This window comes from Marmota marmota, unplaced genomic scaffold (genome assembly GCF_001458135.2).
Source record: "Marmota marmota marmota unplaced genomic scaffold, marMar, whole genome shotgun sequence".
Classification (NCBI taxonomy): domain Eukaryota; kingdom Metazoa; phylum Chordata; class Mammalia; order Rodentia; family Sciuridae; genus Marmota; species Marmota marmota.
Window position 1 is genome coordinate 29,311,087 of NW_026000174.1, and position 12,282 is coordinate 29,323,368.

Below are 12,282 nucleotides of genomic sequence, written 5' to 3' on the forward strand. Positions count from 1 at the left end.
ATCATCTGTCTCTTCCTCTGGATTATAAATTCCACGAGAGCAGGAACCTTTTCTATCTTGTGTACTACTGTATCCCCAGGAAGAGTGTTTGGCACATAGTAGATATTAAATAAATATGTGTTAAATGAAGGAAGGAAGAGTTGGAGCCCAGGTCTGACTTCACATCCAGGCTTCTCTGTACAATGCTTGCAGGTCCTCTCCAGAAATGAAGGTGATTATACAGATCACTGGTCCTATAATCTGTTTCCAGAATGAAAGGCAGACTCCACTAAGGACCAAAAAAAAATTTAAAAATTAAAATTAAAAGCAAGAAGATTGCATGCTTCCAAAATGGGTGAATGAAAACTTCTCAGATGAACCTTCAGAATTTATTTCTCCTTACATTTAACATGAGTCTAAAATACATATTAAATGTGGACCTCTTCTGACATTCACATGTCCGAGTTCACCTAGCCCAGTGTCAAAGGAGTCTAGGCAAACTTGGCCTTCATTCAAAGCCCCTACAGTGACTGAAGAAACCTTACATTCTTCCTTTGTATATCTTAGGGGTATCTCTGGTCCGAGGATGGATTCCTCCATATTAGCAAGGTGGAAATGCAGCAATAAGAAAGAGAAGGAACTTATTCATGTCTTATTGAGAATCAGCAGTGTATCTCCTGAGTATTCTTAGCGTTTTCTGCCTAGTCACAGAGGGTTCTGGGACAGGTGTTCACCCCACCAGACACAACTAAGGCATACTAGAAATGGTAGGTCTCTGCTGTACAAGAATTCATGTAGCCAGCCTTGTCCAGGAATCAACCCAGGACATGTCTCAAGCATGCAGACATGAGTTTGCACGTCTGTCAACAAATGGGCCTTGAGAGTTGCACCTAGCATCACAGAGGAGTCATGCAAGATCACAAATATAAACTCATTCACTAATCAAACTGTAGCAGGTGTGTGCCTGCTGCTCTTGGCTCTGAAGAACAGGTTCCCAAATGCATGCTGCCTGTGCTGGTGCATATTAGATATATTAACTGTGAGGGCAAGAAGGACTGGAGCTCCCATTTCATCTGGCCAAATGACCCAAGCCCAAGATTTCCTGAGCCCGAGGAAGATGCCAGGGCCCAGATGACCTCAAGTCTCCTCATTCCTCCCTAGTCTCATCTAGGAAATGACCTCTTCCTCTCTCTTCTCTGCTTCTCGGTTAACAAAATCCTACTTGGCAACTTTATATGACTGAACAGAAACCAGGCTATACCTTTAAAAAAAAAAAAAAAAAAAAGAGGCTGTGAGCAAGGAAGCATTTCCCTCAAAAACATAATGTACCTAGGATGTGACTGCTCTGCTGGCTCTTAAACCTCAGGTCTTGATACAGCATTGGTGAAGGGAGCCAGAATCCTTCTACTTCAAGCCCCTCAGGACAGCCTTTAGAACAGGGAAAAAAAAAAAAAAACTTATGTGGGAAATAAAGGAACACCCAGAAGGCCAGGGCCCACCAACTGGTTGATCCTCCTTGAGCTTATTCATGCAACAATAATTCATCATTTATTGTTTACTAGATAGAAAAGTGTGTCCTAAAAGTTGGAGGGGCAGCCTGAAAAAAGGCCATGACAGTTTACAGACAAGTAGGAGAAGCCCTAGGACAAGGATCTACAACCACAGTAAATGTTATCAAAAGGTTCAGGATGCTGTGAGAGGGCAATGGGAACATGGCCTGACCCAGAGAAGGACTTAGAGGAACTGACGTTCACACTGTCTTCCACATGATAAGCAGCTACTTAGTAGGAGTAGCAGGGCAGAGAGGCCACAACCCCAAGAAGGACAGAGTATTCATCTTCAGGATGAAGCCAGCATGACTAGCATAAAGAAGTGGAGGGAAGAGCACCACTGGGAGAGCTTCAGCTCTGCACAGAGAAGAGCCCAAGTTGTGAGGCCCAGGACACAGAACACTGCATTTCTTGGAATGTCTAAGAACACAGATTCTGAACTGCCCCACAGCCCACTCACTAGCACCCCAAAGAACAATGCTGCAACCCAAAGGGAAATCTTTCTGTCTCAGGAAAACAATGCCTTTTCTGCAGAACCTGCTGACCATGACCAGATCTGCAGAAGCTTTCTCTGCTCTTTTAGACCCTGATGACCCCAAATACCCCTAAACACATGATGCCTTCTGTCTCCCAGATTTGGGAGATTTGGAGATTTGGAGAACATTCTTGGTGAAATCTGTTTTTTTTTCCTTTTCCTTTCTTTTTTGGGATGTTGGGGGTTGAACCCAGGACCTCGTGTACACTAGGCAAGTGCTTTACCACTGAACTACATCCCCATCACTTGGTGAAGTCCTCCTAAGGAGGGAATAGGGAGAAAGAGGAGGGAGAGGGAGAGAGAAAGGGAGAAGAAGAAGTTTAACACACATATGTTTTCTTAGAATCTATTTTTATACTTCCCAATGAAGTGTTAAGATGAAATATATATAGTCACAATAAGTCACTCTAAGGACATTCCAAATGCTGCTCCATCCCAAACCATGTGTGGCATGTTTGCCCAGAAGTGATGCTCAACCCAGAAAGGAGGGTTTTCTAAGGAAGACTTTTAGGCTGCAAAAGGCAAGTTCAAAAGCCATTGAACAATATGATTTCAGAACAGCTCCTGAGTTACAAAGGAGAGTTTCTAAACAATACAATAAATGATCATTCAAACCTTCTTTTACCTCCTGCAATGTGCAGGAAGTGACTGAGAGAAGACATGAAAGGAAAAACAGAGAAGAAGAGTAAGAAACTGTCCCTCCTCCCTGTAATTCAAATGAAAGAGAATAGAATTCAGGGTAGAGTGTGGCCTCCATCATCTTCCAACTTTGTGACTTTGGGCAAAGTTTCTAAAGCTCTCTGACCCCCACTTCCTTTATATATAAAATAGCCAAAAATACTGACCTCTCAAGTTCTCCAGGAGCATTAAATGAGTTAACATGCATGAACGCACTTGGTTTTACAGATAGAAGGCAATACTATTCCATGCCTCAGAAGTGAAGGAAGATGCCAGAATCACAGATCTGTAGCAATTCTGGAGTAACACTTGACATGAGGGAGGACAGCTCCAACCTGCTGATAAATGAAGCTGAAGTATCAGCTTATTCTGTGCTCCCTTGGAAAGGGAAGGTAGCAGGAAAGTAGGTGTTATGGTTTAGATGTGAAGTAGCCCCCAAAGGCTCAAGTATGAGACAATGCAAGAAAGCTTAGAGAGGTGAAATGATTGGTTTATAAGAGTGTGAACACAATCAGTGCATTTATCCATGGATAGGAATTAACTGAAAGGTAACTGTAGGCAGTCAGGGTGTGACTAGAGGAGGTGGTCCCTGGAGGCATGCCTTTGGGGCATATATTTTGCCCTTGTTGAAAGGAGCTCTCTGTCTGCTTCCTGGTGAGATGTCCTAAGCCACTTTTCTCCACCATACTCTTCCGACATGGTGTCCTGCCTCACCTCAAGCTCTGAGAAATGGAGCCAGCTATCTATGGACTGAGACCTCTGAAATCATGAGCCCCCAAATAAATTTTTCCTCTTCTAATTATTCTTGTCAGGTCTTTTGGTCACAGTAGTGAAAAAGATGACTAAAACAGTAGGTGACACCATAGATTCAGTAAGCACCACCATAGATTCCAGTTCAAGATGCTGGTGCAGAAGATCACTTGCAAAAGCCTCTCACAGACTAAGGACCAAATGATAACACCCCAGCCACTACATGTTAACACTGGCCAGCCCTTCCAGAGAATGGCGGGTGTCCTGACTGGGCCTTTTCCATGGTCTTTCAACTATCTATGCCTGGAAAAGGTGACTCTGCTATAATGCCTGCTGCCTAATACTCACCTTGTACCCCCAATATAGGAGAGCCAAGTGAGAGGAATAGTAGGGTCAGGAGACCCTACCCAGCTTGAAGTGGATGGCATTCTCTTTACCCTGAGCAGCTGTGAGAGGGCAGGGATTCTCTTCTACTGTCATCGGGGCTATTGCCGCAATGTTCTCTGAGACTTCTGCTCCAAATGCTGTAAACTGAATTGCCACTTAGTACAACTGATGATCTCCTCATCATTCTTGAGGGACCCAAGAAGTACTGCAGTGAAGGAATCTGTGGAGGCCACCAATGGAGAAGGCCTCAGGACTCCCAAGTTTGGGATTAACCACCACCTTCCTACAACCTCCACACAAGTGTCAGAGTGCACCAAAGGACTGTCACCAATGATCTCAGCCCCACACACTCCAAATGGCATGACACAAAGGAAGCAGAAAAGGGGTTCTGCTGATGGAAATATCTGCCTAGGGATTTGATCAATTTCATTCTAATGACTTTACCACAAGATAAATAAAGTGAACAAACCTGACAGTTTCTTCAACATGCAGGCTCCCATCCCTCAATGTGAGGACTCATAATTTAATTGACATAAATCCATTGTGGGGATCATCAATTACACTAAATGGGTGGATACTGGGTACACTGGCTGATTAAATTGATAAGAAGGCAATATATAGTAGCCGTGGAGGAGGAAAGGGTTTAATACTTGAACAAAACTGGAGGACTCCAAAGTTCAGATCCACATGAAATTACTATTGACATATTATTCTAGTTTAAATAATTTATATATTTGTTAATCTGAGTCTGAAACTCTCTAGCTTCCTAACCAACTTCCCTCCTCCCAAAAGCAACTGTGTGTATAAAGGCATTTTTCAGAACAGCTTAACATGGAATTGATGCAGAAGAGAGAGAAGGGGCACTACCTTAAAGGAGTACTTGCGACTTATGCGATCCTCAGGGGCCACAGGTGAGATCACGTAGCTGGGTAGAGGAATGCTCCCGAGGACCACTTCTTCTCGGCTGTCTTTGAATGGAAAAACACATTAGAACAACCTTCTGGGTACTCTGTTCAGGGCTTCTTCTCTCTCCCGGGGACTATGGCCATCTCCTCTTCATGAATCATTTAGACACTCCCTGGGCACTTTTGTGCAATGCTGGAACTATTAAGGTGAACCACACAGGGCACTCCCCCCAAGAGCAGAGAGAATCACATGAGCACACTCAAATCAACCTGGAAAAGGGCAGTATGGCCCGGGCTGTGAGGAAGTTGAGAAGGCTTTAGAAAGTGTTTGAAGTCTTTTCAAGGACAGGGAGGCACATTCTGGATGGGGCAAACCTCATTGGCAAAGTTACAAGACTGTGTGAAAAATCCTACCTTCTAGTTCTATTCTCTCTTCCTCCAAACCATCTTCTTAACCAGTGGTGTCTTACTGCCTATGGAGAGGGTGCTATCGCTCTGACTTAAAGGCACTCTCTGATTCCTCATTGGACACAAAGTCAAATTCGCCCTGTCTACAGGTGACAGCCCTTTCATTTTGGCCCTTATTCACCTCTGGGCTTTATCTTCTAGTATATTCTCCATGCAAGACTCACTTGGCCAGAAGGTCTCTTATACTTTGTTCTGCTCCTAGAACTTTACTCAAAGTTGTATCCTCTCTTCATGATGCCCGTTTCCTCCCACATAGGCAAAGCTCTACCCATCCTTAAAAGTCCAACTCAAATCCTATCTTTTCTAAAAAACCCTTCTCAGATTCTCCAACATAATTCACTTGTTGCTCCCCCTGAACCACCTAAGGACTTCAGATGTCTTTTAAAGCATCAATCATAGTCTAGTCTTGTCTGGTAAATGTCTTTCTCTCCTCCATATTTGAGACTTCCTTCTCAACACTGCCCAGTCCCAAACTTAATGTAGTCCTCCATAAATACTCAGATGGTCAATTCAATTCACCAACTGCCCATCCAACATCAAAGAGGATAAATCTAGATGATGGGTTACAAAATATAATTTATCTATACTTCTCACCTCACCAGATTGCCTCCAAGGTGTAACTATATTTCAAGTAGGGCAGAACCTGATTTTCTGAATTTTGAGACCCTAAGTAGTAAACAAACTGGATTCTATTTCCTTGAAATCAATAGCCTCACTTTCCAGTGCTAAGACTGGTAAAAGTGAAGTCACCAATCATAAACATTAATAAAAACATGGCCAGGCACGGTAGCGCACACTTATAATCCCAGCAGCTCAGGAGGCTGAGGCAGGAGGATTGCAAGTTCAAAGCCAGCCCCAGCAAAAGTGAGTCACTAAGCAACTCAGTGACACCCTGTCTCTAAATAAAATACAAAATAGGGTTGGGGATGTGGCTCAGTAGTTGAGTGCCCCTGAGTTCAATCCCCAGTATCAAAAAAAAAAAAAAAAAACCCACACTTTGACAGGGTAATAGGCTACTAATTAGCTCAGACTATTAGTCTGTCTACTGGATTTAAGAAAACCACCAATTGTGTGCCCTTACCACCATTCTCTAACACAAACAGTTCTTGGTTGGCTGAGCCTTAAACTCACCTTTATAGTAAAACAAGCAGTAATCAGCAAGCACAAACCACCTCCTTTTCCACAGTCTCATCCCAGAACTGTCCTGCAAAGCAAAGAAAAGCAGTCAGGACACTATCTGAGCATACTGTTCCCCTCCAATCATGTACAACCTAATAACCTAATTCTGGATCCAAGACTTGCCCATATTCACTCTTTTAATAAATTAATAAATATTTTATTGAATAGCTATTCTTTGAATGGGGCATTAAATTAGATTCAATGGTGGTTTATCACAGGAGGGTTTTTTTTTTTTTTTGGTCTCCAGGAAACAAATTATTATAATCCACCTTATTCTAGAAAGGAAAATGTGAATTCAAAAGTACAGGTCTCCTATTAATAAAGGGATCAGCTCTTAACAAAAGGAAGTTTTTTATTTTGTTTTGTGCTGTAAAATATCTTCATTTGGGCTGATTAGAAAACTGAATTTGCATAGTATTGAATATAGTTTAAGTTAGCTAATTAATTAACTGAAGTAATGTTCCCTTTTAACTAAGCTCAGTTCTCTATGATAAGGAACTGATTTTGTTGTTGTTTTACTTCCATTCAATGTGGAGATTGGATTTTATTTGCTATAAAATTTCCTTATAAAAAGAGTCTGGCTTTACTCATCTGAAATGTAAAACTTTACATTTATTAAGAACATTTTAGTGCAGCTGGCTGGGGTTGTGGCTCAGCAGTAGACTGCTGGCCTACCAAATGTGAGGCCCTGGGTTTGATTGATCCTCAGCACCACATAAAAATAAATAAAGAAAATAAAGGTATTGTGTCCACTACAACAATAACAAAATATATATATATATATATATAAAAAGAACATTTTAGTGGGGAATGAGATTGATCAAATTATGTGTATGTACGAATATAGCATAATAAATCCCACTTATGTATAATTATAATGCACCAATTAAAAAAAGAACATTTTAAAAATAAAAATAAAGGTAATGTGTTCAACTACAACTATGAAAAAAAAGAACATTTTAAATAACTATGAAAATTCAAAAAATATGGCCAAGGGAGGAAATTAGCAATGTTTCTAGGGTCAGTTCTCTTCAAAACCTAAGAAAATCTCAGAGCTGTTTTTAGTTAAAGTTGTTAAAATTCATCTTCCTTATGCAGAAGTTGTTTGACAGGCTTGAATTAAAACAAAAACAAAATAAAACCTGACAATTTCTAAACCTAAACATGAGGTTTGTTCATCCTTCTATCAAACTGCTAAAACCAAATTTAACTTGATGATGTCATCCATTTATCAATTTTACCTCCTCCGAATTGACCAGATTATTTCTGAGGTCTTGGCACACAATACCTGCTTCCTTTTTAATGGGATTACCCATCCTGCCATACCTAGTGCCAACATCACTTATCTTGGGAAGCCTTTCAGAACTCCCCAGGCACAGCTACACTCTGCTGTGTCCAGAGTGTTCTACACAGACCTGTTATGGGTACAGCACAGTCACTGGGTCAGCAAGGGCATGGAAAGAGGGGAGAAGAATTATTTACGATCCCTTCCCTCTCCTTCCATGTTTCCAAGGAGCATCCTTTGTTCAACAGGGACAGTCATACACACGGAAAAAAAAATCAGAGATTAATTACTCAAATAGAAAAGAGATGTAGCTAAAAGAGAGGAGAACAGAAGGTGTGAGGAGTGGGGATGGGAGCAATAGTTTGGGGCCAGAGGCAGATCTGACAGAAGAGACTGAGCACTGTGAAAGCTATACCAAGAAACAGAACTGGGGAAACACACATCAAATGAACTTTTTGGGAATCTCCCATGTAGTGTGCAACACAATGCCCTTCTCTCACTTCCCACAAAGGATTTTTCTAAAATGGATATCATTGCTCTTGGAATTTGATTGGTGGCTTTTGGGGATGCTGACAGGTAGCACAGCATAGGTAGATAGGATGCTATGACAGGATGGATAACAATGTGACACAAGAGATGTGCTGTTTCCCTTGGCAGATGATGAGCTCCTTGAAGACAGGAACCACATGTCACTTATCTCTTTATAGGCTCTGTGAGAGCATTCAGAACATGGCAAACACTTGGGAAGCAAATGAATGAATGGCAAGGAGAGAAGAAAGGGGACAAAAGAGACACCGTCCTGGGAGCTCATAGCCCAGCACGGCCATAGGACTAGAAGTGGATAAACTTGGGGTTGGAGATGAAACATGGCCTAGGGGAGACAGAGATATCACTTCCTCACTGAATGGAAGTGGGAGAAGGAGGAGCAGGTGATGGTTCTGAGGTCTCTAACCTGTGTGCCCAGGAGAGTAGGTATAGTACCCACATTATTAAGATCCAGAAAAAACAGGCTAGGGGAAAGAGAAGTAAGGGGTGTGGAAACAATGAGCTGAGTTTGGCTGATTTGGAATCTGGGGTGCTAAGGAGCTAGATATGTGTGCTAGAAAAGAGAGAGGAAAAGATGGGACTTTTTCAGTCAAATGATAATAAAGACTTTAACATCAGGAAGGCAGGTTCTAGTAGAAATTGGTGGTAAGGCTGAATTCAGGCTGACCCTTTCACACTATGGCCTGGGTCCCAGGTCAGCCGACAGTACCAGTGGTCAGAGACTGAGTGGGTTTTGGGAGAGAAGCTGTAACCCTTCAGCAGCCAGTCCACTCATAAAAATGAACAGCAAATCACTCAGCATGGTGGGCAGAATGAACCTGTCCCCACACAAACTTGGGAGCAAAAACTTTTGTGCCTCTTCCTGTGTCCTGGGGCTAGGAAAAAGAAGGAATGCAGCAAGGGCCATCCCTCCACCTCCCACTCCTCAGCCTCCTCACCTGCTTGTGCAGCCAGCCCCTCACCACCACTGGAACATTGAGGTTTCTCCGAATGGCCTGTTCCCTCTTCCCAAAACTGTGGACTTTATTGCTGGACTTAATGATCTAGGAAAAAGCAGAGTTAAACTCTAGCAGCAGGGAATTTAGGGAGGTGCAAGAAAGCACTTGTGGTAGGAAGGCTGTTGGCTCTCGCTGCTTTACTCTAAGTGGCAGCACCCTTTGATCAAAACAGCAACGAGACAGAGAATAGGCATGCACATGGCCATAGCATTCTAATTAAAAAGCAAGCTCAAGACCTGGCAAGCCTCCCAGCTGGGTCACAAAGAAAAAAATTTAAAGGGATTTTTCAACCAACTCACCAGCAGCTGTTGTCTCTAATATGTCTATGGCTCTCTGGTGTAAAGCTATTTTTTGGTCATAGATTTCTTGCCTATGTCCTGATCTTTACCCTCCTGTCTGGGTTTGCCCTTCAATACTCTCCCCCATTGTGCAATGCTGACTCTTCTCCCTGATCTTTAGTCAGTGTTCCCACACACTGAGCACAGGAACTTTGGTGCTCTTTCCAAGGACACCCTTCCTCAAGTCCATCTATCACAGAATCTCATCAGGCTTTAACACACAGCCCATAGGAACAACAGTGTGGCCTTCTCAACACATGACAGGAAAGTAGAGAATGTGTTCAAGGACCCAGATATCAGTCCTGGTCTTTCAGCAATCACCCATTTTCTTGGACAAGGGACATAATGCCTCCTGACCTCAATATTCTGGGCTGGGATTGTGGCTCAGTGTTAGCATTTGCCTAGCATGTGTGAGGCACTGGGTTCGATTCTCAGCACCACATATAAATAAATAAAACAAAGGTCCATTGACAACTAAAAAAATATTTTAAAAAATATCCTGACCTATCACTTAGGGAGGATACTTCTTAGGGATCTCCCTCACAAAACTATGGTGACCATCGAATGGGCCTCTGATTATAAGGGGGCTTGGCAAAATATAAAAGGGAGAGATGGAACCAGTGGCCAGGAACTCACCTTGGGTCCAGGCTTGGCCTCCAGGGTAGATGTCGTACCAGCTGTGGATGTTTCACTGACCATGCTGGATGGTCTTTGGTTTCTCTCTTGCTTTGACATATGTGGGTTTGGCCTGTGGGGAGACATGGGGAATCCAATGTGTTAGTGCCAAGCTAAGGAGTGGGAAGTGGTAGCAGAGATTTGTTCCATGTTGGAATTGGTTGCTTGGCCTTAGAACGATTCCGGCCAGATTTTTTAGAGACTACCTGACTCCAAACTACAGCCGAAGGGCCTGCCCTAGTGCTTCAGAGAACCAAGAGAAAGACAGATGGGCACATTTCCACAGCCAGACAGCCACAAAGGCGCCCAGACTGTCATCCCTGCCTGTTGTCCTAAGGTCCTCATACTGCTGTCCTACTTGGGTGTCTGTGACAACTGCCCCATCAGATGGGCACACACTATTCTTCACAGGAGGCAAGAGCAATTCATACCCTTACACACACACACAAACACACACACCTCTATTTCCCTGACTCCCAAAAGAAACTGTTTATAATTAGTAACAAGAAATCACTTGCGCACACATGCACACCCCCATATACACAGAGAATGCTTACATAAATGCCGATGGGGCTTGTCTCCCAAAATAGAATACTCAACAAAGAGTACTATTCTGGGAACACTCCATTTGCCCCAAAATAGAGCCATAAAAGATATTAACCCCTTGTACTATGCCTGGAGAGGCAGAAGAGATGAAGCCTTCCGTCCACCCCAATGAGGATCCCTGGTGCTTCCCTATCAGCATCCCAGAGATGCAGTACATTCCACTGAGAAGTCAGGCCCTGAGAGGGCCAGCACACTGGGAACATCTTGGCTCGACACTAAAGAGACACTTGAGAGCATTCTCCTCACCTGCCTCCACAAAGCCCTTGCATCTGCCAGTCTTTCAAAGCAGTGGTGACAAATACCTCCACACAAATTCAATACCTCTCTTGAACAGTTCAATACCAGATTCCAAGACCTTGCCAACTCCAGGACCAGTAAGCTTCCCTTTAAGAAGAAGTCTTAGTGTTTGGTGGCTGGGTTTTGTCCACTGTTCTGACGGGCAACAGGATCCAGGCAGTTTGATGCCAGTCAGACTATAATAAATTGAGACTCGCTGCCTGAAGAATAGAAAAAAAATCTGCTTTGGAGGACTGTACCAGGACCCTGAAGTGATGGAGCTGGAGAATCCAGCCAGTCACAGCCAAATAAAAAGCACTTGAGATGTCCTTCAAGAGGCTCACTTTTCAAGAGGTGTGATGGAGAAATTCCAGTTTCCACTGTAGAGATTTGATGCTCTCTTCAAAGAACAGTGCTGCTTCTGTACCAGGAGGGAAATTCTCCACACAAGTCTCTGTGACTACTGTGCCCCCAGAGCAGTTCCAGCAGCAGGACCACTGTAGCAAGCTTTCCAAGGGGCCAGGCCCTGTGGGATGCTTGGCAGCTGGAGGTGCACATCCCACCAGCAGAAAGATCACTGGCTCCTTATCAGCTCAGGCACTTACTTCAGATTCCCCGCCCCCGGCCTCCATCCCAGCCAGACTTTTGTTACTGCTCCCCACTCAGAAGGAGAATGTCACCATGCTCAGCCGCTCCCCTGTTGGCAGACAGTGTGTGCAGTGAGAGATAATCACCATTTGGGATGGGAAGGGGCTCTGAGAGGCTGCCTTTTTCATCCCCTGCTTCCGGGCAGAACTATGTCTGAAACATGGTTTTCAGCTGGTTTTACCTAACTTTAGATTTCCAGAGGGGGAAATAAGGAAGAAGAGCTCTCAAGTTAAGGCAGTTGACTGAATCTCTAGTCAAAATTCAGGACACACAGTCCAATGACAGAAAAGATTTGTCTGGGATTTTATCAAATTTAATTTGCTTTCACTTAAGCTACTAATAGAGTCTTATTATATATGGAATATTTGAGAAATATAAGAAAAAGCTAAAAGCAGAGTAAATAAAATCACCCAGAGTCCTGCTATCCAAATGCTTGATATATTTATATCCACTCTTTTTTTTTAATGCCTGTTTTGGGC

The 12,282-nt window shown here is 43.2% G+C and overlaps 1 protein-coding gene across 10 annotated transcripts in view; it reads right to left on the minus strand.

Annotated features, from left to right (window-relative positions):
* Plekha7 (pleckstrin homology domain containing A7) overlaps positions 1-12,282 on the minus strand; it is a 128,157-nt gene that overhangs the window by 59,887 nt on the left and 55,988 nt on the right. For 9 of the 10 annotated variants that reach the window (XR_007342349.1, XM_048788421.1, XM_048788422.1 and 6 more), the window contains 4 exons: positions 10,235-10,346; positions 9,201-9,305; positions 6,384-6,456; positions 4,747-4,847 (listed from right to left, as the gene is read on the minus strand). Coding sequence is in view for 9 of the 10 variants with exons in the window: in XM_048788421.1 (XP_048644378.1) it covers positions 4,747-4,847; positions 6,384-6,456; positions 9,201-9,305; positions 10,235-10,346 (391 nt within the window). In the remaining variant the exon portion in view is untranslated. Of the gene's footprint in view, positions 1-4,746; positions 4,848-6,383; positions 6,457-9,200; positions 9,306-10,234; positions 10,347-11,125; positions 12,093-12,282 lie in introns of those variants that run through there. The other variant, XM_048788427.1, reaches the window with a different exon arrangement.